Source organism: Anser brachyrhynchus (genome assembly GCF_964034855.1).
Source record: "Anser brachyrhynchus genome assembly, chromosome: 16".
NCBI classification, from domain to species: Eukaryota; Metazoa; Chordata; class Aves; order Anseriformes; family Anatidae; genus Anser; species Anser brachyrhynchus.
Window position 1 is genome coordinate 8923268 of NC_137734.1, and position 23772 is coordinate 8947039.

Consider the following 23772-nt stretch of genomic DNA (forward strand, 5'->3'; position numbering starts at 1 on the left):
CTGCCCCACAGGCGGGCAGCTGCGGGATGACGCCTCCGAGCACTCCTTTCCCTGTCCCGCTGCAAACTGGATGTACAAGAGAGAAAAGTATTTCCATCCTCTTTGTATGAGGTTGAGCAACGTGCTTCCAAATCTCTGCACACGTGTTGTCATTGATCCGTGTTTCTGAGGACAGCTCTGCCATTTGCCTGCAAACAACTGAGGGTCTTCCAGGCTTCGCTGCCCCCTAGGTTGCAGCTGGGCTCCATGTTCATGCTGTGGAACATGTTCCCAGCCTGTATCTGTCACTGTTAGCTAATGAAAAAGCTAAACGTCGCTTCTCTTGCAGGCTCCTCTAACGGTGCAATTTTAATTTGCACGTTACTGACTGATTTTCTCTGTAGGCTATGATAAATAAAAATTAAATATTCAGAACAGCTCCCCAGGCAGTGAACCCAACACGTTTTGCCAATTTAAACTTTGTCTCAGAACACCCTCTTTCTCCTGAGAGAGAAGCTGAAGCAACTAGAGGTGACCAAGGAAGCAGAGTCCCAATGCTGGGAGCAAATCTGCTGCATCTCTCCCTGCTGCCAGCACAGCGGCACTGGGCTTCGTCCCCTGTGGTCCAGGTAACACCTGAGTGTGCCAGGGGCTGGTCTGAGTTACCAAGGGCATTGATCAAAATCTCTGGAAAATCTAGCTGCAGTGCTTGAAGGCAAAATCATCCACAGCTGCCTGCTCAGCACGTCTGCCAGGCTTGAACGTTGCTGCAATGGAGACTGCCGAAAGCAGCACGCTCCTGTGTGTCGGCCCCTCCAGGGCAGAGCCTCACGCTTGGTTGTAAACTTGTTAGCTGAAACCCCCAGCCTTGCGGTGGGATGGTTCGAGTGTGGTAGAAGTTCTTCTCTCTTGGCTTTGTGGTGAGTGGCTTCTCATTTGAGAGTTTTCTGTAAGACTTGGCACCTAAAAGTCATTGGAATGAAAATGGAATGTTTCACCGGGTGCTTAGATGTGCCCCTGCTGCTGGGGTGCGTGCAAATGGTGCTTACACACTGTTATCGACTCCCGACATCACATCAGTGCTCAGTGCATTAAAAGATGTTAACGTGTAACTCAATTTTATGCTGAAGGGGAACGATTTTGCTGCTCAACACCTTATTTGATTTGCTGCTCAACCCCTCAGTTTCTGACATTCCTGGATGCACATGTTGCTCTTAAATAAGGAGAGGTGAAGCAAGCAGAGGCATCGAGTGCTGGACACCTCCAATGGATAGCTGATCCATGCAAAGGCAATGCTTCCATTTTGGGGGATAACTGCTGGGTTATTCTTCCAGAGACCAATGCCACAGAAACAAGTACATGGAGGCATGACTGCAGCCCCCCCAGCAAGGTACAGAGGTGGTCTGTGCCGGGCGGTTGGTGGGGGCTGCAGTGACCCTGCAGGCTGCTACATCTGCCAGAGCAATAAACCCTCAGCACCCAGCTCCGGGGCCAAGGAGATTATTAGGGATGAATTAAATGCCATTACTAATCTGTAACAGGACTCAAAAAATTCTGTAGTCCCTGGACGTCTGTGGATTTCAAGATAGTTTCGGTCTAATGATTGACTGCAACGACATACAGTCCTTCCTGCCTCTTAGCCAGCCAGTGCCTGAACAATGACAAGCACTCACAGAGGAGTACTGGATAACCTCACCTAATTCTGAAATAAAACATTTGTACCACCAAAGCACTGAAATCCAAATAAATTCACAAATTGCTTCCCAGCCACAGTGCTGTAAAAATCCTAAATGGAAATCTGAACTCGGTCACCCCTTTGCTTCTTAAAAACAGGATAGATAAATACATGGGAAGAACCAGTAACAGTTTGGCAGTGTAGGAGGTCTGTGCAATGAACCTGGCACTTGGTGCTTCAGAGATGGATCAGTAACACGGAGAAGCCTAATAGCATTTTTATATAGCTGAAGCAGCTTGCGGATGCGTGTAGCACTTCCACAGAGCTTTCTGTTCAAAAGGCAGAAGCCAAAATCCCAGCCTTGGCCATCAAAGCAACCATCACGGACTGGATGGGCTGCTTAATTCGTTCTCTGAGCAGCACGGCCCATAAAGGATCCTGCCTGGCTATGGTCAACCCAGCCACCAGCTGCCAGCCCGACATGTCATGGGCTGCAGGCTGGGCTCTCCGCCGCCAAATGGCGGGTGCTCGCCCTCTCCCGAGGGCTATCTTGAGCCTCTGCTGAATTCCCCACTGAGTCTATTTCCAAATTTTCAAGAATTATTCTGTGTTTCGTACTTAAAATAGCACGCAGGTGCAGCTGGCCTGGGGGGAAGCCACCAAGTGAGGAGTGGGTGCGGGCGGTCTCCCTGCGGGGCCAGCACGGGGCCTGAGGCCCAGCAGCGCCCTACACGTGGGTGCCTCCTGCACTGCAACAGGGGGCTGTGTTCTGGCCCTGCATAGTCACGACAACTCCATTTTACTCCATTTTACCATTTGTCCATGGCTTTTGATGGACAAAGAGCAAGCTGTGAGGAAGGGGATAGAAATTTGAGCTTTAGGGGCAAGGTGCAGTTTGTGCTGTCGTCTTAGGGATGCTGGCTTAGTTAGACCTGTCTGTGGTCATGCAGGTGGGACGGACTTTTGTGTTGCTGAGGAAATTAATGGTTTATTAAAAATTCTTATTTAATTTAATACCAGATGTTTCACAAAGCACTGTTACAAACATCTCTGTGCAACCGCTTAGCAAAATCCAGTCTGATAGTGCAGAGTCCTTCCATTCTTCAGTTTGAGAATACATGCTTAGTGAAGTCTGGATTTTGGACCAACTTTATGTAACCATTTAAATATTTATCATATTAATAGCACCTTGCAATAACTCCAGAAGCACTTTTGTACTTCCTGTGTACAAACAGTGTCTTTTTACACACAGCAGCAGTCTGGGAAGATGGATGGCAGCTCCCGGTTTGATTGTCAGGTAGATGTTTGTGCTCTGTTTGACAGATAGTATTTTCATGGTGATTTACTCTTCCTCATAATTAGATATAACAATTAGAATATCTTATATATTGCACTGGAATTTTCTTCTAATGATTCTGAAGCTGGATGGTTTCTCAGACACCTGTTCCAGGCAGAGCAAGAAAGGAATTAACCCTCCACCACACCAATCCGATTCTTTATTCTTTTTCTTTCCCTTTTTTCCCTTAAACCATTTGAGTCTCCTGGTACTGGGAAACCTGCACTGTTTCCCCAGCATATTCCCTATCCCCAGTCAATGTTTGTCATCTTATCTTTCAATGTCCTTGCAGATCCGAGCAGCTGGCTTGGTATCTTTTGCTGGGTGGCAGAATCCCAGCTCCTTTGTCTCTGAAAATAGATGCTCTGCCATGTCCCTTCGATACCCCAAGGAATGTTTTTATCAATAAATGTAAACGCCATCAATGCAAATAATGGCCAGAGATGGGAGAAACACACAGAGGACTGAGCACCTGACAGCACTGGCTGTGTATCCTCTTGTCCTTGGCTCCTTAAAAACAGCTTCCCCAGCTCACTGTGGCGAAGCACATGCTGCGGTACAGGTACGAGTTCCCAGTCAGGGACTGCCACTAGGGCAGTGCTGAGAGTCAGGGTTGATATGCGGAAGGGAGGCACGGCTGCGTGTCTGTTTTCTGCATATGGTTATTACACAAGTAAATTAGCTGTAAACACACATCTCCATAATGAATATTTGTGTGTCAATAGTCACAGTTTGCATGGAAAAGGTTGCAGTATTTGCACATACAAATGAGGTGCAGAATTATATAGTTTAAATGACTAAACACCCTGGTATGCTTACAAATTCTTGCAGTCAGTGTCTTTCAACATAGGGATGAAACCACAATGAAAGAAGTCCGACCGCAGACAGACTGGTGGTTCCTGAAGTCTTATCTTCTTATCTCCAACACTATCAGTGTTGTGCAGCCAGCATTCTGATGCGGTGCTCCCAGGGAAGGGTCCTGTATCTGGTGGTGAGCTGGCAGTTAAAAGAGGGATATGAGCTTCAGGTTGCTTCCCATCTGGACTTCAGAAATGCGAAGCTGAGGTGGGCAAGGACACAGCACTCTGAAACCTCTGATGGGAACAGCTGGGCTGCACCAGCACTTCTTTACGTGGTGCAAAGGTGATACCCATGTCCTCGCTGTGCCAGCTGGGGAGCAGGAGAGCCGGGTGCATGCGGGGAGCAGCAGCCTGCCCAGAGGAGGCTGCCTGAGCAAGCAGCAGTCAGTATAACGTTTCAGTGGTACAGCTGCAGCACAAGGCAACTTTCATAAACTTTGTCACTCAGACAGAGCTGGCTGAAAGCTTTAGGAGGTGAGCCATGTTGTATGTTGGCTGCAACACAGCTTATTGGCTTCCTCTGGGCAGGAAAATGTGGTACGTGCACACACCTGGGTGTTCAAGTGCATAGGTGTTTTCTTCCTCCACCAGTCTTCCTTGGCTGAAGGTGAGTGCAGATTTTGAAGAGCCGTGGATATCTGTTGTTTGTTTCCCTTTTCAAGTTCTTTACAAGGAAAAGGACTCACAAGGATTATTTGTTTGAAAAGTGAAATCAGCAGTGCTCGCTGCTGGGTCTGGAGGCCGGTGGTGTTACAGAAGAGATCCTGCCTGCCCTGCAACCTCTGTCTGGCTCAGCAGTGAGCCCTGTGCTCACTCTCATTGCCCTGAGCTTTCTACAATTATGCTGCATTCTGTGTTCGTATGCTTAAAAGCATAAATGTTTAATTACTCAAAGAGGCTTGTTTGTTTTGATTAGCACAGGCTTACAAAAGAACGTAGAGGAAGTATCTTCCAGCAGGAAAGCTGTTTGCTCTTCATAGAAGGGGGGGATTAAACAGGCATTTAGTGAGTTAAACCCTGGTCTCTTTTTGAAGTGTAGCTGGAACCAAGACCCTAAATTAGTGGGATCAGCTGTGCAAAGCCTTCTCAGCTGGTGCAAATGGGCTCCGATGGATTAGGAGCAAAACTAAGGCTTGAGTACCTACAGCCTCAAGACTCAACACAAGGTAGTTCTCTTTGGGATATGACAGAAGAGTACTAAAAAACCCTTCTCTTTAGCCTTAGTCTGTGCCAAATGGGACAGAGAAGGAGAGACAGAGAAAAATGAAACAGGATTACAGTTCCAGCTCTATGATTAATGTGGGTGTTGAGAGGGGAACGGGACTCCGAACTATGTGCCTAATCGCAGGCTGTGACCTGCCTGGCCAGTCCTCTCCACTTCAAACGCTCCTTGTTGGCAGCCAAGGATATCAGTTCTGGGACAGGTGACGCTGTGTAGGTTTGACATAGCTCGTCTCCTGTTGGCTTTGTAATGCTTCCAGCATCTCTGGTAACTTTCTGTCAATTGGGCTCCTGTTCCTTTGGAGGGCTGATAGCTCAAATATTCTTCTTTTCCCTTTCTCTTTGCTTTTCCTTTTCCCTTTTCTTTTTCCAGGGGAGAAGAGGAAGAGGGAGCTTAAAAAACCAAAATTGGATGCTTGAGATAACAATGGTTATACTGAAGTCTCTAGGATTCGCGGCAAATAACAGGCTTTTAGTCAATCTTGATTTCTAGGAATCAACCTGTCGGTTAAATCCCAGATCAAAAGTACTCAAGACTTGCTCTGTGCCTTGACTGTTGCTGCACAAAAAGAGCTTTGAAACAGTGTGCTGGGGCTGGGTTTAAGCACAGCTCACCACATGCTTCAGTTTTACAAAAAAACAAACAAAAAAACCAAACCTGTTCTGTGTACAGCCAGAATCAAAGTCCAGTTTCCTGCAGGTCTCATTTTGTCTCATCAGCTCTGTAACCCCCATCTCTCCGAGGAATCTCTTCCAGACAAGAAGGGAGGCAGGGAGCCAGGAGGGTCTGTGGGTGCTGCTGGATCGGCTGCTTGCTGCGTGGCATCTCAGCTGAGCCCTCATCCCTCTTCCAAGCAACTTCTGGGCCTTCCCCCCGGCACAAGACCAGCAGGAACTAAATTATGTCAGAGATTTCAGTCTCTCTTCCAAATCTGGGTGAGAACGGCTGATGGAATTAAATGTTTGGGGAAGGAGAGGCGCTGCTGAGAAAAGACAGAGCGAGATGTAGGTCTGTTTCCCGAGGAAACTGAGCTGAAAGAGTAGTGCAACTCTGGAGACCGACCCACAAAGTTTAGTAACGTTTGCAGTCCCCGCACACAGCATGGAGTGGGAAGTGCTTCTGCCTGTGTCTGAGCTTTTGACTGAGTCCTGTGCCTCGGGTCCATCCCGGGTAAGAGGGGGAAGGTGAGGCACGTCCCCTGGGGATGTCAGGCTCCTTGGGTTAACCGTGGCCACGCAGAGCAGTCTGCGTGATGGAGCCTCAGACTTGGCCGAGGCCTTTGCGTGTCTGGAACACAAACAACAAATAAGTTTTAGTTTATATTAATCTCAGCACATATCTGTTTACATAGCTGTTCGGTCCATAGATGTTTCTCATGAAGGCTCTTGCCAAAGCAAGTAGAGCACATATGGCAATGCTGTGCATTTCTCCAGCTTTGGGGTTCCTTTCCGCAGCGAGTTTAGGCACCAGCTCCAAGCTGACCGGCAGCCCTGACGACACTTGGAGCTCTAACAATGAGCAGTAGGCTTTTTGAAACCGTTCCCATTTATCCCTGGCAGCCAAGGGGAAGCTCTTGATGTGGAGAGAATGAACAAAGCGTGCGGCTAAGTGACGGCCGTGACTTGTCTTCTGCCGAGCAGAGACAGGTCGAGTGGTTCAGGTGGAAAACAAACCCCAGCTCCGACCGGCAAGGGGCTCGGCGCAGCGCTCCCCACCTCCTCCCCTGTCGCTCCGAGGATGTCCTTGGAGCACCTCGAGGCGCAGCATGGGGCCGGGCTGGACCCGCGGGGAGAGGTGAGGGCACCGCCGGGCACCGGGGGGACGGTCCCTGCTGGGGCTGGGGGGGAAAAGGGGGAGGCTGGGCATGCCGAGCCCACGGGGGGTGGTGGGGGGGGGGGTTGAGCTGCGCTCCCCGTGCCTCAGTTTCCCTCTGAAAGCAGCTCCGGGGCCAGCCGGTGGGGGTGCCTGGATGGGGAGGAGGGGATGGGGCTGGGGGGGTCCCAGCCCTGCGGGGTGGGAGCTGGGCAGGGCGGCTCGGGGCGGCTCGGGACGGAGCTGTCCGCAGCCCCGGTGCTGAGCCGCGGGCACGGAACCTGCCCCCCCCCCCGGGACAGGGGGTCCCGCTGCCCCCAGCACCCCCCGGCAGGACACGGAGCCCCCCCAGCACCCCCTGCCCTGGGTTCGGGGCGGGGGTCGCGGTCCCCATCGGATGGGGTCCGGCAGCCTCGGGGGCTTGGGGGTGTGTAAGTGACACAGCTTTCTGAGAGCCCCCGGGGGGGCGTGGGGCTGCCCCCTCTCAGTGGGCTAGCAGAAGCCCTGGATGGCTAGCGGAGGGAGGCAGAAAGCGGGCTGGTTTGTGTGTGACCCAGGGGAAGGGCAGCCCGGGCACAGGTCAACTTTGCGATCTACGAAGCGGTTTCTGGGGGGGGCAGAGGGCTGCCTTTCCTGTAAAATCTTTGCAGTCTGTCTTTCAGATATGAGCAGTCACTCACTGTGCTTTTTTGCCTTTCTGTGAGTTTTTATGCGCTGTATTTGCTAGGCAGGGAGCGGCGTCTGAGCTTCCCCTGCGCTAGGAATGGCACTGATCGATTCCTGCCACTCACTATTGAAAGAGGCTGGAGGTCAGCTGAGGTTTCAGGCTCATCAGGTTTCCTCCTCCTCTCCAAGAAAGGCTCTGACTTGTGGCACGTTGGCTGAAAAAAGGCAACTGTTGAAGGCTGGAGAGGGAAAGGGCAAAACCAACAATCACACAAAATACACTGTAGGGTTTTTCAGGCAGACAGCAGGAGTGCATGTGATCAGGAGAGCCCAGCCGTGTCAGAGTCCTCCCGTGTGCCCAGATACCCGATGTGGACCTGGGATGTAGGCTTAGGCTCGGTTCTTCCTCTGAACACAAGAATAGGGTCTGGATGCAGAATATGAGGGCTTCCTGCTAAGGTACCTGCGGCAGCAGCTGTTTGGAGAACTTCACCTCATTTTGAAGTCTGATTAAATTGAGGGGAAAGGAGCTTTCACAGTCTGTCTCTTCTTAGAACAGAGCCTGAGCAATGGAGCTTAAATCAAATTCAGCAACAGCTTTGTATGCTCAAAGACTACGTGGCCAGGCAGTTTGATTTTAAAGGGCTGCGTCGTGCCCGCTGGGGAGCCCACGAAGAGACACTCTCGACTGAAGGCCCTCCCGGAGGAGGTAAAGATGTAGTCTTGATTGAGCAGAGTCTTGTTTTTTTGAACCTCTTTGAGCTGTAACAAACCTCCAGCAGCTGTTTCTGTCAGAAATGAGCGTGAAAGTGTTTAGTCCGTGCGCTGATGGCTGTGCAGCTTGTGATTCTCCCCGCTAACCGTGACAGCGCAGGCAGCGGCTCTGCAAGCTGCCCTCTGTCACACGCTCACCTGGGGGAGAGCAGAGCAAGGGACGGCTTCGTGCAGGCTGCCAGCAGGCAAGCTGGGCCAGCACAGGATTGTAACGTCGGCAGGGGGGCAGGTCGCACACTGTCTTGCTTCAGAAGGGTAAAGGCACAGGTAAGCAGCAACTAGGGCCGGGTGCCAGCGTCCCGCACACGTGGGCTCAGACAGTGCACCACCACCAACTTCATCTGCGGAGGAAAGGCGTTACAAGCCCCAAATGAAATGGCATGGGGAAGTCTGAGATTTGTGCAGTAGCTTTTGTGCTGGCCCTAGCTCCACTTGTGCGTGCACTGCACATAGCTAAGGTAAGTGTACAGGGGCTGGCTGGTGATTTACTTTCAGACACAAAATGACCATTTATTTCTGTAAAACTGATTTGTAGTCCCCGTGTCAATGACATCAGCATGTCTGTCAGTACTACCAGTACAAGAGATGCTGTTTGATCATTTTCTGCATTACAACAAGCGACGTGTGTTTTGCAAATAGCTCAAGTACAACCATAAAAATAAAGCCTGTCCCAAGTCATATACCAGAAACAGAAGTTCATCTCCCCTGGATTTTATTTACTTTTTACCAGCCTGTTCTCACGGGACACCCGCAGCTCCCTGCTGTACCGCGGGATGGAGACCTGCCAGGGCTCTGAAGGAAATGAAGTCCTGCAGGCTTTGCCAGTTCTCTCCTGCCTTTGCCACACGTGTGAGGAGCAGGAACAATTCCTTCCAGACTGTGCTGGGCCTTGCCCTGTCTCGTCAGCGGTGCAGCTGTGTGACCACAGGCCCTCCTTCCTCCCCGCGTTCCTGATGTACGCTTTGCTGAAGGGTCGCAGGCAGGCGGTGTGCATGCGCTGTGTTCAGCGTGTCTGCTCCCACAGGCTGCTGGGGAAGCATGAAATATGGCCTAGAGGAGAACTGTGCATTATGAGAGTTTCAGGAGTGACTTGCTCGGCCCCAAATAAAGGTTGTTTGCAATTAGGTTAATAAAGGATATCATTCTCATGGCCAGAGCCACTCAGTCTGGAACAGGGAGGCATAAATCACGCGTCCCCGTACCACGGGCACTCTTTATTCTCTAAAGTGCACAGGAGGGCAAGGGAGTGAGCGCTGTGAAGCGCTGAGCGTCCAGGGTGCAGACGGGGAGATGAGCCCAGCCGGCCCCTTTCACCACAGCCGTTAAGTCCTCGTGTGTCCCCCCCCGGGCAAGGGGACCACCAGCACCCAGCACCTCCGCGACCCCCTCCACTGCACTCCCTCCCCCTGCACCAGCTCTGCTCCAGGGGGGTCATTCCTGGCCCCGTTCCCAGGTGCCCCTCGGCAGCCTGGGGCTGGTACGGGGTGCCTACAGGGGCGGTGGGAACAACCGGCGGCGCTGAAGGCGCTGGTGTGAACACGTGCTGTAACCCCGTGCCCCAGACAGGGGGGCACCCACCCCCAGCGCGGTGTGCAGTTATCCCAAAGGCTCCCATCTCAGCGGGCACGTCCAAAATGTGACCGGGAGCTCTGTCCGTTTTCTGTGTGTTTACAGTTAAGGGGAAAGTAACAGTCACTTCAAGAAATTCTGAAGAGAAATGTGAAAGGTGAGGAATATGTAGCAAGGCCTCCTCCTTCCTTCCCTTTCCGCGTTCACGGTGCGGGTCCAGTAACCTGGTGGTTTTCTAATAAATTTAACCTTAACAGCAATTAAAACGCTTTGGCATGCAAGGAAGGGAGAGGTGGGCTCTGCAGGACATTCATCACAGAAAGCACTTTGAGACTGGATTTCTGTTAGCTGTGATATTAAATATTCTGAAGCAGCTTTTTCTCCCTGGCAATTACCAACACGTGGCAGGGGGATGTTCTCTCCCTGCCCTGCTTGCTCCTGCGTGTGTAGATGAGGAGCAATTCCCATTTCCTCACAAACCTCTTAGGAAGTGGCCTGAAAAAGGGAGAAGCTGGGCGCCAGTCTTTTCTACTTCCTTGTGATGGAGAAGCCTTGTCGGAGAACTTTTCTGATTGTCCTTCTGGACATAAAAAGCTTTAATTGCAGAGACCGAAACATCAGGAACTGGCAAACCAGCACTGCAAGAACGAGGAGGGATGGACGAGGAGCTGCTGAGGAGGGAGGGCTTGTAACGGGGGTGAGGGCTCAGAGCACTCAGATTTTTCTGCGTTTTTAACAATTTCTGCAGCATCCTGTTAATTCCACCTGCTCCCTTCAGTTTAAATCTTAGATCCTCTCCTTGCCTTTCTTGCCGCCAGCTGTCTTCCACTGAAGCCCAGATTTGCCATTGCTGCTTTTTCCTAAGATAAAATGACTCACGAGGTTTTAAACAAAACCTGAGCACAAGCCCCACTGATTTTGGTATCCTTTATGAGTCACGGCACCATACAGCAAGGAGTTGAGGCCAGGGACAAGACTTGCACCAAGCAGGTGAAGAAAGGTTGGGAAATGTTTGCAATTTTCCTGCAAGGGGTTTCCAGCACCTGTGCCCAGCAAATCAGGAATGCCAGTGAAAATCTCCAGGGAGAGCCTAAGTCTGCACTGCGCAGGCGATAAAGGGAGGGATTCGGCCTGAATGCTGGGTGTGAAAGCACACGGAGTGCTTGCAGGGGGCTCACCTCGGGGTCCTGCTGCCAGGAACCCAGCGATGGTTGAGCTCTGCAAGGAGACACAGCAAGCATCTCCCCGCCGAGGCCCCTGTGCTCCCCCCGGGTGGTTTTGTTGCCTCCCCAAAAGCAAGCAGCGCCTTCTCGATGCCCAGCCTGGCGTGCCCTGCAGTGTAACCCCCGGGAGAGCAGCGTTCAGGCAGGTTTTCCTGCAGGCTGCCCGTGCAGAGGGAGCACGCTGAAGCCGCAGGGTCCTGGGGCTGAGGACACAGGAGGGGACGGTCGCCTTCAGCCTAACCCCTCGGGTTGAATCCTAGGAGCAGGTTAGGAGCTGAGCTAGCTGAAGTACTCAGAGGTGCCTTTAGTGGGGTGCAAGTGTAAAAAGACCAGGTAAGGAACTGCTTCCCTGGGTATCCAGCTCCGGCTGAGGACCGGCGTGCAGCTTCCCACCTTAACGTCAGCTGGGACGTCGCCCTGCCTGAACCCTTTGTTGTCAGCGTGGCTGACGTCTGCCTGCGCAGTCACACCAACGGGTGCTTGGGCCTCCAACCTCACGGGCCAGCAGCCTCGTCCGAGCTGGCAGGTGAGAGCCAGGGTCTCGTTCCTCCATACAGCACACGCTGCTGTTACGTGAATGCTTTGCTGCACACAGAGGAAGATTGGAAAGATCCCAGGTGTGGCTGTAATTTCACCAAAGTGAAAGGTTGTGGCAGGAAGCAGTTTTGCATTGGGAAACCCAAAGAGAAGTGGTCAGACCTCCTGGCTGTGCACGCTTGTCTTCACAATGTCCGTCCAGCACCACGGGGCAGCCTTCCAGAGCCAGGCAGGAGGACGGAGCGTTTGAAGCAGGGCAGTATCTCCTTCTCATCACCCAAATCCAATAAGTGAGCCGAGGAAGGAGACAAGCGTGCCACACAGCCTCCTGAGAGCCTCTCAGAGCTTAGCAGGCTGATGTAAGAGGAGCTTAATTTAAAATCACGTTTGCATCGAGCTGTCAATCCAGTAACCTGGGCAAAGCACGTCTCAAGTGTGTGGGAGTCTGCCAGCAGCACAAGGGCTTTGGCCACGTCTACACGAGAGAGCGAGCCCAAATCCAGCCTGCTGTTGCTCCTTCTGCCCGCAGGGCCCCACAGCTCCCTGCGCAGCACACCCTCACCAGGACAGTTTTGCACAGACCAGCTCCTGGCTTCCCACTGTCTCTGCTCGCTGGGGGAGCAGGAACCACCCGGAGAGGCTGGGAGTTCATCCGAGCAGACTGAGAACCACCGAGGACGTTTGCAGCTCCCATTGACTGAATTATCCAGCATCCTGTAGAGCATGTAGGCACTGGTCCAGCAGGAGAGATCCAGTCATAAAAATGTTTGATTGCTCAGCACCAGAGGCCTGAGATGGTCCCACCTGCTGCCCCTCAGTGAGCCCACGTGAGCTGTACACATCCCGTGGGCTGTGTGCCCCCCTGGCCCCCCAAAACCATGAAGCAGGCCAGAGGATCCATGGTCTGTTGGCATTTGGCAGCGCAGGGCAGTAATACACAGAGCAAGGAACTACTGGCAGGATCTCCTGGCAGTTCAACACCAATTAGTGCCCTAAAATTTACAACATTTACACTCCATGCTAATTTACTCGTTACTTCAGGTAATTACCTCCATCTGTCTGAATGCAGCCTGGGATGTGGGGTGGGCACTTCTACCTGGGTGCAGGTAACAATTGTAGTTACATGTGAGCTCCACGGCAGTGGTACCGATGGAAAGAAACGCTCCATCTCCTGGGAACGTAGCTCCCAAGTAGGATTGTGGCTGGATGGAGAGGCAGGGAGGGATGGTGCTGCCTGTGCCCTTGTGCTGCAGCCCAAGTGGGACCTGGGGCTGCAGGGACTCGTGCTTGAAGCCCGTCTTCCAGTTTGGGGTAGCCTCCGTCTGGGTCTACCGTGCCGTTTGTCCCCGCTGGCTGCAGCGTGGCACCTCCCTCTTTTCTTCCTCCAGCGGGGTGCTTTCAGAGCCTGGGCCAACAGCGCTCTCCTCTCCCAGCCCTATTTCCCCTGCCCTGCTCTCAGGATGCAAACCCCCAGGCACCAACCCCCAGTGAAGGGGCAGCACCTTCACAATCACCATCCACGAGTGGTCCCTGAGCTGTGCCGGGACATTAACCGGGGAGCTGCGCTGGGTGTATGACCTTTGTTCATCCCCTTCCCACGAGGCCAGACCAGCTCCCTGCTCCAGCACGCCAGGATACGGGGCAGGAATGAGTGTCCCGTGGGCACTGCCACTTGTCAGCACGAAGCCGAGCCCGGGCTGGCCCCAGCTGCCTCCCTCTCCCAGACCCGCGGTCTCCCGGCAGGGCAGCGTCCTCGGTTCTCACCCAGCCTCGGGGGGAGAGGCAGGCCTAATGCGTGCCTTAAACATCCCAGACAGCAAGCTAACAGCTATCGAAACACATAATTACATCCTTATTTTCTCTCCCCCCTCCTTTTTCCTCCACCTGAAGGAAATACTTTTCCATTTATTTGTTATCAGTGAAGGGAGTGAATAAGTTGAAACGCATCTGCTGCTCCGCTCCACTCCCCCCTGTTAACTTCCTGAGCACTCGGGAGCCTTTGGCTCAGCTGCACGAAATAGCAGGGAAAGCAATTAGGCTGATAAACCGCCGGGATTCGGTCAGGCACCCCAAGAAAGGGACTGGCTTTTTGCTTCCTTTTTTTTTGGTATTACATTTGTTCACCTTCAAGTTCTGAGCTGCTAGCAGTGGGGCTCGGGTTATAATTATAATACAGATTATCGGTGTAATCTGTAATTAAAGAAACAGTAATCAAGTGGGATTAGCAGCCTGATCTTGTTGCCAGCCCCCCAGTTGTCTCGGTGCGGTGCCCAGCATCGCAGCAGCCTCCAGCAGCCAGCCCCGGGGCACCCCGGGGTGCTGGGTGCTGCCGAGCTCCCCAAAACGCTCTCACCCCCGCCTGTACCTTGCTTTGCAGATGGGAAATGCGTCCAACGCCTCCGTGTTCACCTCCACCCTGTCGGAGAGAGAAGACCTGATTTTTGGCACACTCTACTTAGTCTTCGGTAAGGAAAGGCAGCCTGTTGCACCTCTCCCCCTGCTGCCGGCAGCGCAGGGGTGTCACAAATAGGTTTTTACCCGACTTCCCTTTAGGATTTATTTCACACTCTTAAAGTAAATCACAAGATCAGGTTGTATGATTAGCAATACTTAATCATCAGCCAGTTTGACATAACAATTCAGTGGACTTTACTACAATCAGAACAGCGACATCGTTCAAGATTCAAGAATGCACGTGAGACACCCTGCAGGGTATTATGGGGTTTCTAAACTCAGGTGCACTTACGAGATTTTCCCTGTTCTGGTGAATTGCTCACCCTTCTCCCTCGTTGGTGTTCGCCCATGGGCGAGCCGTGGTCCTTGAGGGGTCACCCTGAGAGGCCCCTCAGGGAGACTGAGGCCGCAGCCCGCTGCGATCCCTGGAGAGCTCGAGGGGCTCTTTGCTTAGGACCGCTATTTACAGGACGGCGAGGTGACTGACTGTCAGTCAGTACTTTTCCATGCTGGCTGTGGTTCCCACAGGGCAATTTTTGGTCTCTTCCACCAACCACGGCATTCTGGTACCTTTCAGGACGTGCAGCTCTGGTGCTTCCCGGCCTGGGCTACCACCCAGGGGTGATCGGGGAGCACCCGTTTGTGCCCACCCCCATGCCTGTTGCCCGGGACCAACAGAGGGTGGCGTGACATCAGTTTTCAGTTCAGCCAACAAGGGGCAGAAAGGTCCCCAGGACCCCTGTCCCCTGGTGCCCATGCTGTCCGTGCCCCCCACGGCCAGGCATCGCAGCCCGCAGGGGGCAAAGCCGCCACCCCTCACCGGGCAGCCCCAGCACGTGGGGCAGGCGGCAGAGCCTGCGAGCCCTGGGGACACCCCACATGGGCTGGGTCGGGCCACCCACGCTGCGGGCACGGCGAGCCCATGGGATGCTCCTGGAGCCACTGGGGTGCCAGCGGTGCCCCACGTGCTAATGCTCCCTGGAGTAAATCTGGCCAGCTGTGCTCAGTGCAGGCGCGAGCAGGGAACCAGAGCAGCTCTGCGGGGAAAAACGCCTCGTGAGGCTGGGAACAAGGGCATCTCGCTTCCCTCCTGGGACTCCAAAGCCTGGGATTTGGCCAGGTCCTGTTTCAGAAAGGAACTTTGCTGTTGGCCGCTCAGCAGCTTTGGAAGCCGGCTGTAACCACAATATTTAATTTACAGCCGAATCCATTAGGGAGAAACTCCAGTCCTACCCGAGAGCAGCAAAGATTCCCCTTCAGAGGAGACAGAAACTCTTCTCAATGAAAGCACCATTACACAGTATTAAAAAAAAAAAAAAAAGAGAGGGAGAGAAAGCCCTTGTTATGAAAAATTAATTGCCACTGTTGTTTTAACCACATTAATAGCAAACAAAGAGCTTCTTTTATTTAGTCTGGATTTTCCTTGATCTTCGCAATGCCTTTCTTCTTGTTTATTTTGTTACCGTGATACTGGACAGCGCAGACCCACACTAGTGACACTGCCAGGAAGAAATTAATAAGGCAAGTGGGCCTGGGTCCTTGGCCTCACATCAGAAGAGCGATGACACAAAGCTCCCGTTATTTGTCTAGCTGGAAGGAAGTGCCCCCCGCTCCTTCCAGCTGGAAGGCCTAAGTCTGGCCAGGTCCTGCACCATCATTGCCTCTGCAGGATCTCAGGAAGGGGAAGGGATCAAATTCGATGGAAAGCAGCTCCAGATGTGCTCACAGAGCTCTGCAGGTCCCACGGGCTCCCCTCCTCATCCTGCTCCGGAGGGGAAGCCCAGAGCCCTCTCCCCCCGTGGTGGATATCTCCGGGGTTTGCTTCCAAACCCCTCCAGGAGGTCCCGGCTCCTGCCCTGCCTCTGGAGGTTTGTCCCCTGGGACGAACAGGCAGGCAGGCTGGGGAAGACGAAGATGCCCGGCTGCCTGTGCCCACTCCCCTGGGACCCGGGGCCGCCTCCTGCCCCGCGGTGCCGGGGAGGGGACGCCCCTTGCCCCGCACGCGCGGCACGGTTTGCCTGCCCCTTTTGCAGGCCTCGTGTCTCTCTCGGGGAACTCGCTGCTCCTGCTGGTGGCCTACCGCAAGCGGTCCACGCTGAAGCCCGCCGAGTTCTTCATCGTCAACCTGGCCGTCAGCGACCTGAGCATGACCGTGACGCTCTTCCCCTTGGCCACCCCGTCCTTCTTCGCGCACAGGTAGCTCGTGGACGTGGCTCTGCGCTGGCTGATGGAGCCGGGAGGGGTTTTCAAACCTTGTCTGGAAACGGGGATTGCCAGGGCTCGGTCTGGGACCCCAGGAAGGCTGCTGGGCGGCAGCGGGGTGCCGCAGCTCCCCAGGTGTTCGTCCCACACCGGGCTGCTTTGCTGGTCCTCATCCCACACGGTGTGGACACTGCTTGTGCTCCCAGCCCCTGTGGCGAGGACATTTGGGGACCAAACTAGGGGTGAGGTGGTGCACGTGTGTTTTTGGGGATGTCACGCAGCTGCCCCAGGCCCAGGGGAAGGGCTGGGCATAGCTGGAGGCTTTCCCTTGCAGGTGGCTGTTCAACCAGGCGATGTGCACCATCTACGCCTTCTGCGGGGTGCTGTTTGGGCTGTGCAGCCTCACCAGCCTGACGGTGCTCAGCGCGGTGTGCTGCCTGAAGGTCTGCTACCCGGCATACGGTAGGTGCTGGATGCACCAGCTGTGCCCACACCCCTCTCGGTTACCGGAACCCTTTTTCTGCCTCCTCTTATCGCTCAGATCCACCTCTCCTGGGAAAGCTCTGCCCCAGGGCAACCTGTCGATACGCTGGGTCTCCAGGGGCTTTTATCACCTGTGTGTTAACCCCTCCGTCTGCGGGGAGGTTCAGAGCCCCAGCACCCTGCTCCCTCTGCATGCATCCGGCAGTCCCTGCACCCAAAGCCTGCTTCATGGCAGGGCTCCAGTGCAACACCCCAAAAGGTGCCAAGGGTCTGTCCTTCCCATGGAGAAAAGTCCCAGCCGCTGCATCACAGGGGGTGTGCAGGCAGTGCGAGGCAGGTCGTGGGGCTTCGGACAGATGTGGGCTTGGAGCAGAGCAAAGTGCAGCATCTGGGAAGCCACACGGAAGTCTCCACATCACAAGCTCTGTCAGTGCAAGGAAATGCCGCTTCCCCTTGTCCCTGGTGGTAGAGCCATAAGCAGATGCGTTTAACTCACTGAAACAATTAATGCAGGAGGGCTGGGTTTGCGGTGCTGTAGCTCACTTTTGCAGCCCTGTTCTCACCTGGACCTCCTCTGCAGAGCTAAGGGGAGTGCAGCTCTAAGCTCAGCCCCAGCCCTTGGCTCAGGACAAGCAATGCAGAGGGTAGCTGAGAGAAGTGAGGGGACCCAGAACCCCCCTGTCCGCTCACAGCTCCTGTTTGGAGTCACTTCTTCATTCCCTCACTTCGTTTGCGAATCCTCCACCTACCACGCGTCTTCAGCATCAACTTGGGATTAAAGACCGAGGATAGAAATAAAATTGGAAATGAAATCAAATAGCGCGATTTGCAGACCAGCACCCAAGGTGCACCCTGCCCTCCCTCTCTCCTGGTCCCTGCCCCGAACCTGCTCCTGGCCGGGGGCTGCTGCAGGCTGCAACGTGCTGTGTGCCCGGCACCTGCCACTGCCTCAGGGGCGATGCTGGAGCAGAGTCACCTTGGTTATGTGCCAGCACGTCTCAGGAGATCACTAAAAGGTGGAAGGAAAGATAAAGATTAAAGGGGGCCGTTAGAAGGCAGCCAGGTACCAGTGCCCTTTCCCTGCGCAGGTTCTGCTCCCGAGCTCGGCACCGTGGCCTGTTGAGCTTATCTCCCCTCGCGTGTGTATCGTGAGGAAATGCCTAATCTCAACGTATTTTTAATTGCTTGGTTTCAAAGGAAAACGTTATTCCTACAGGTGGCTGAAGATTTAGCACTTTACGCTGAGCTCTGAGGGGATCAGAGGGTTTTAGGTTTGCAGGGGGATGGGACAAAAAGGAACCGAGTCACCTCCTCCAGGCTGTAGGAGGGGAGAAGTCCTTGGAAGGACAGTGCCTGGGGCTGTTTGGGGCAGCCCCGGAGCCAGCTCCCCCTGCCCCAGGGCAGGCTGTGCCACCCTCCCATCCTCGTCCTGCCTGTGGGTGCAGCGCCCCTCCACGTGCCACCAGCGGCCACCCGACCTTCCAGCGATGCCTCTCGATGCTGAGGGGCATTTCAGCACTCACTGCACAGCTTGGGGGAGACCCCCGCGGTTCTCCCGCCTCCTCGCTCCTCTGCCCCTGTCCCCGAGCCCAGGGGTGCGGGTGGCTGCAGGTGGCAGCCCCGTGCCTGCTCCCCCTCGCCTCCCTGCCCCTCGGGACGCCCCCCTCTCGCACGCCCCTCCGCAGGTAACAAGTTCTCCCCCTCCCACGCCGGCGTGCTGCTGCTGTGTGTCTGGGCGTACGCCCTGCTCTTCGCCACGGCCCCCCTGGCCGAGTGGGGCAGCTACGGCCCCGAGCCCTACGGGACCGCCTGCTGCATCGCCTGGGAAGCCTCCAGCCGAGAGGCCACGCTCTACATCCTCGCCCTCTTCGTCTTCTGCTACCTTCTCCCCTGCCTCCTCATCCTCGCCTCCTACTCGCTGATCCTGTGGACGGTGCAGGTGTCCCGCCGAGCCGTGCGGCAGCACGTGTCCCCCCAGCGCAGAGCCGGCGGTGTGCACGGCCCCATGGTGAAGGTAGGGTGCTGCGGGGAGCCCAGCGCCGGGGGGGCCTCGCTCGGAGCTGCTGGGCAGGGTGGGGGCTCCCAGAGCTGGGACCCAAACGCCTGAGCACGGCCTTGAATGCTGGAATCAGCTTGTGCTTTATAAATGGCAGCAAAGGCAGCCCCGTGCTCCTGCACCCCACAGCAGGAGGGAGCAGCACGCACCGCGCAAATCCCGGTGTGTGACCGGGAGCACTAAACAGGAGAGGCTGATGCTGCTGCCACCCAGCACGGGGACACAAACAGAACCCCCAGGATCAGGCACATCGATGATTTTCCCGTTAGATGTGCAACAAACAACCCGCGTGTTGCAACAAACAACCTGCTGCCGCCCGTCCCCCCCCCGGGCCCCAAACGCGGATGCAGGAAGGAAAGAGAAGAGCAGGCTGAGCTGTTGGTGGGACTGGCTGCACGCAGCAGCGACCAGCTGCTCCGCATGGCCCCGTGCTGGATGTCCCGCGCTGGCACCGCGCTGTCCTTGTGGGGTGGAAGGGGCTGCAGCAGCACCGTGGGGCTCTGCTGCTCCCCGTGAGTTCTCCGGGTGTTTGCATCCGTGGACAATAACAGATTTCTCCTCGTTTAAAGCCATCAGGTGGAGGAGTTTTCCTTTTAAATCACATTGGAAAAGATCATAAAAGGAGCTTGCATGAGTCATTGTTCCCCAGACTATGAGCTAATACTATAATTTACCAGGGATATGTCAAAAAAGTGGATACCCTTTAAAAAAAAAAAAAAAAAAAGCTTGCAAGCCTGACCCTGAAGGAAATGTTTGTGCCTCCTTAGAGGAGGGGGTCTGAGCATGACCCATGTCTGGAGCCTTTTGGTCGGTCAGCACAGGTTACAGAAGGGATTTTGGGTGCTACCAGAGGCTGCTGGAGTCTGATGCTGGCCTGATCGCAGAGGCTGTTCGCAGCCAGGTCTGTGCCACGAGGGGCTGAGGCTATGCCTGTATTCCCAGGTGGGCAGGGGTGTAACCCGCCTGAAACACAGGTTTGTGTGTTCGTGCTGGGACGCGCAGGCTTGGGGCTGTGCTGTCTGACACCCTGCTGTGCAGCACGACAGCCCCAGAGAGCCAAGGAGCTTTTCCAGGGGTGCGACCAACAGCTCGGGTCCCATCGCACACAGCAGCTGTGGTCGGCCTTGGGCTGGGTTTTGGGGAGGGTCGGCACCTCAGGCATGCTGCAGGAGTCTCACAGCACCTCCACCTCCTCCTCTTGCAGCTGAGCATCGCTGTGTGCTTGGGCTTCCTGGCTGCCTGGACCCCTTACGCCGTCGTCGCCCTGTGGGCAGTCTGCGGAGGCGCCGGCCAGGTGCCAGCGCTCGCCTTCGTGCTGTCGGCCGTCTTTGCCAAGTCCTCGACGCTCTACAACCCGCTGGTGTACCTGCTCTTCAAGCCCAACTTCCACAAGATCCTCTCCAAAGACATCGTGCTGCTCCAGGCCATCCGCGCCGTCCTCTGCTGCGGCTGCCCGGGCACCGCGCTCCAGCCCTTCCCTCCCGGAGACACCAGGACCCGCTTCTCCCCGGGCTTCAGCCGCCACCGCGGGGCCTGCAGGAGCTGCAGCGACACTTTTGAATGCTTCAGCAACTACCCCAGGTGCTACAAACTGCCCCAGGGCCCCGGCCCCTCGCCCGCTCCCCTGGCCATCCTGGCCGACGGGGCCGCTGGCCAGCCGGGGCTGAAGAGCGCTGTGCAGGTCATGGTGCTGGTGACACGGAGGAGGTCAGGGCTGGGCGCTGCCAGCGTGGCAGGGGAGGTGCTGCCGTCGGGGGTCGTGAAGGATCTCCTCTGAGAGCTCAGAGCCCAGCGGTGCCCGGGCATCCCGGCCCCGGCTGCGCCCGAGCCCCTCGTTGGAAGAAAAACCCAAATGTGGAAAAACCCAAACGCGACATTTCTCTCATCTCTGTATCCGACAGGTCCCCAGCATGTTCTGCAGATGACGTGACACCAACCTTGCCTCCCCTTCTGGTGTGGCTCTCGTGACTTTGAGCCTAGCATTTGCACTTGCAATATATATATATGATAATAATAACAGATCCCCAGTGCCTGGAATCTGGCCAGGGTGCAACCCCAGGCTGCAGCTTTACTGCTGTTTGCTCTCTGGGCCCTGGGCCTTAGTTTCTCCATCCTGGTGCTCTGATGACCAAGCAGGGACTTGGTTGTCTTAACAAACTGTGCCTGGCCCAGCAGGAGGGGGCTGGGGGGTCGTGAGGTGCCCCCAGCCCCAGCTCCTGCAGCCGCAGCCGACCACGTCCTCTCCTGCCAGGGCGCGGGGAGCGCCCTTCAGCTACCTCACTCGGGGCTCGGAAATATCTTCATATACCTCTCAGAGACTGCTCTCTGCACGGGCTGGGTGACCCCACTCCCTCAGCTGCAATGCAAGCCCACCACCATCCGGTTAATCTCAATGGGAGCTTGCCTTTAGGGTAAGAATCTGGGGTTCAGATAATCCCAGCGTGAATAATACCGGTCCCAGGTAGTGCTCTCCAGGCAGGGAATGGCGAATTTGTGGCTGAGCAACCCCTGGAGATGGGGCTGGGGCTGGAGGTGCCGCTGGGAAGCCAGGGCTTCGCACACCATCGGCACCACTGGCTGGGGAATGGCAAGCTGCCAGCTCGTGGTTGTAATTCAGAGAGCAGCGTGTGGGCAGTTCACCCCCAAGGGAAGAGGCAGGGCCAAAAAGGACTGAGAAGCTGTGAAAGGGCGTGATGCAAAGCCATTCATCGCTGCAAGAGAATCTCCCAGTGGGCTGCCCCGAGCACGGAGCTGCAGCACGTGCCCCTGGCTGGGGTGCTGGGTGCTGGTGCTGCCTTACAGGGGCTGCAACGGGCAGCGAAGGAAGGACGTGCTCACGGTGACGGGCAGAGTCAGCAGCAGAGGAGGGAAAGGTGTTGTCCCAGGCGTGCTGCCCTCCTGCAACCAGCTAGCCAGTTACTTGTGGGGGAGCTTTACGGGGTCACTGGTCAATGAAAAGAACACTCTATTACCCATTGCCAGAGCTGCAGCGTTAAATCGTGTTGGGCAAAATGGGGACAGCGAGCCATTCGCTGCACAAACGCCGGGAAACTGCTGCTGGCCATGGCTCTGCCTTCCAGCCGCCAGGCCCGGCACCGCACGCTGGGCTCGCCCTCCTGCCTCCAGATACAGAAATTCCTGGTTTAGAGGTCGCTCCCAGAGCCGCACCACACCACTGCCTTTTCTTAGCAGCGATGCAGCAACCTCCTCCGTTGCGAGGGCCCAGAGCACTTCACAAAAGAGCCGCTGGCTGCCATGGCATGCAGGTGTGCAGAGGGGTGCGCTCCCGGGGGAGCAGAGGGCAGACACCCACCGCATTCAAGCCGCAAACTTGGTACTGCTGAACCCAGCCATTAGAAATAGGAGCTAGGCTTTTTGACCTCGGTGTTATGGCCAAGTCCCAGTGCAGGCCGTGCTTTCCATAGGTAGCCCCATCCACGGGCAGCGTCCGCTGTGCGCGGTGCCCTCGCCATGCTCTCCTCCAGCTGCGAGCGCTGATCCCAACCCGGGGCTGGTACGAGCTCAGAGCCGTGTGCTGAGAGGCTCACAGCACAGCAGCAACGGGCATGAGTGGGCCCGCCCCTGCTTTCTGTGTGTGCTATCATTATCGGATCCCGCGGCATGGCTCTAACTAGTGTACGGTAGCGTGAGTTGTGGCACTCGCTTTTGTCCTTTGGTCGTTCCCACACAGCCGCTTTCCCTTAGCAGTTTCCCTGTTTCAGGAGTGGGCCTGTGCAAGAGGGGTCTGTGATATCTCGAGGTGTGCTCACATCCTCCCCGGTGCTGGGAAATCCTTGCACGTGCGTGATGCCTGCAGGAGCACATGGTTTGGGGCAGGTGCAGGTGGTTTGGGGCAGGAGCCAAGGACTAACAGGAAGGCCGTGCTGGGACCGACACACCAAAAAGCATGGCTTTGCTTCCTACTAGTGCTATGCAAAAAAACCCAGCTGACCAAAAGTTGTGCAACGTTTGAAAAAGCTGCAAATAAAAAAAGAAATACCAGGGCAGCCAGTGAAAAGAGGATGAAGCTTCAGACCCGTGTGTGCACCTCTAGGAGGGAGCTGCCACATCCAGCCCCACCTGCCCTGTGCAGAGCTGGGCACCAGCACCCCCATGCCACCGCTGCCCACCTCGGGCCCAGGCCACCCTGTCACGCCAGGAGCTCCTGAGCTCTCCGTGTCTCTGTTACCTATTCATTGCATTCCTGAGCTTGTGCATTTTTAAAATAAATTCACTCGTGCAAAACTTGAGTTTGACTTGATTCAATTACACCTTAGTAGCCGTGCTCTGGAATGAATGGAAATTTCGTTGGTGCATGTGCCACTGTGGTCCTACGGGGTGGTGGTCACAGCACACAGAGCTCTCCCTTCTGTGCTCCCACCAGAGGACACGAACACGAGGGGCTGCTGCCATCTCCTGGGGGCTCTCAGCCTCTGGGCACAGCTGCTGTGGGGCAGGGATGAGGCCGTGTCCCCATGGCCAGGACTGGTGCTCAGGGCTGGGACGAGCACAGGGTGCGAGCAGTGGTGGGTCCCTGCTGTGCTCAGCAGCCACGGTCCTGCCGCCCTTTCCTCTGCCAGTTTAAAAATGCTACAGTCTAGAAATCACCTCAAGGAGGTAGGAAAAAAAGGTTCTGCAAGTCCCCCAGGTCCTTTATTGCTGTGGGAGAACCCCAGATCACCACTTCCACCTTTAGCTTAGTGCAAGAATGCGTAATATTGCAAGCCCATGATAGCAAGTGTGTTTAAAGCTACACTCACACAAGACACTCCTACCTCTGGAGATGTCCAGGTAGTGGCACAGAATAAAATCACTGTAATTACAAGCATGCACCGCAGCCAGACCGAACAGCAGGTCCCCTTCCCCTGCGGGGCCAGGGGCTGCCGCTACCTGGGTGCTGCCACCTGCAGGGACAGGCCCTGGG

At 55.4% G+C, this 23772-nt stretch overlaps 1 protein-coding gene across 6 annotated transcripts; it reads left to right on the forward strand.

Annotated features, from left to right (window-relative positions):
• The first annotated feature begins 274 nt into the window (after positions 1–274).
• On the forward strand, positions 275–23756 carry LOC308178608 (opsin-5-like). 6 transcript variants are annotated; one of them, XM_080557511.1, is made up of 6 exons: positions 275–4457; positions 14031–14118; positions 16141–16303; positions 16644–16771; positions 18478–18806; positions 20053–23756. In XM_080557511.1, exons 2-6 carry the CDS (start codon positions 14031–14033, stop codon positions 20623–20625), a joined length of 1281 nt encoding a protein of 426 aa, XP_080413637.1. In that variant the 5' UTR covers positions 275–4457; the 3' UTR covers positions 20626–23756. The 6 variants fall into 6 exon arrangements, with proteins under 6 accessions (XP_080413637.1, XP_080413634.1, XP_080413635.1 ...); XM_080557508.1 differs by lacking the exon at positions 275–4457 and adding an exon at positions 6256–6866; XM_080557509.1 differs by lacking the exon at positions 275–4457 and adding an exon at positions 8009–13860.
• The last annotated feature ends 16 nt before the right edge of the window (positions 23757–23772 follow it).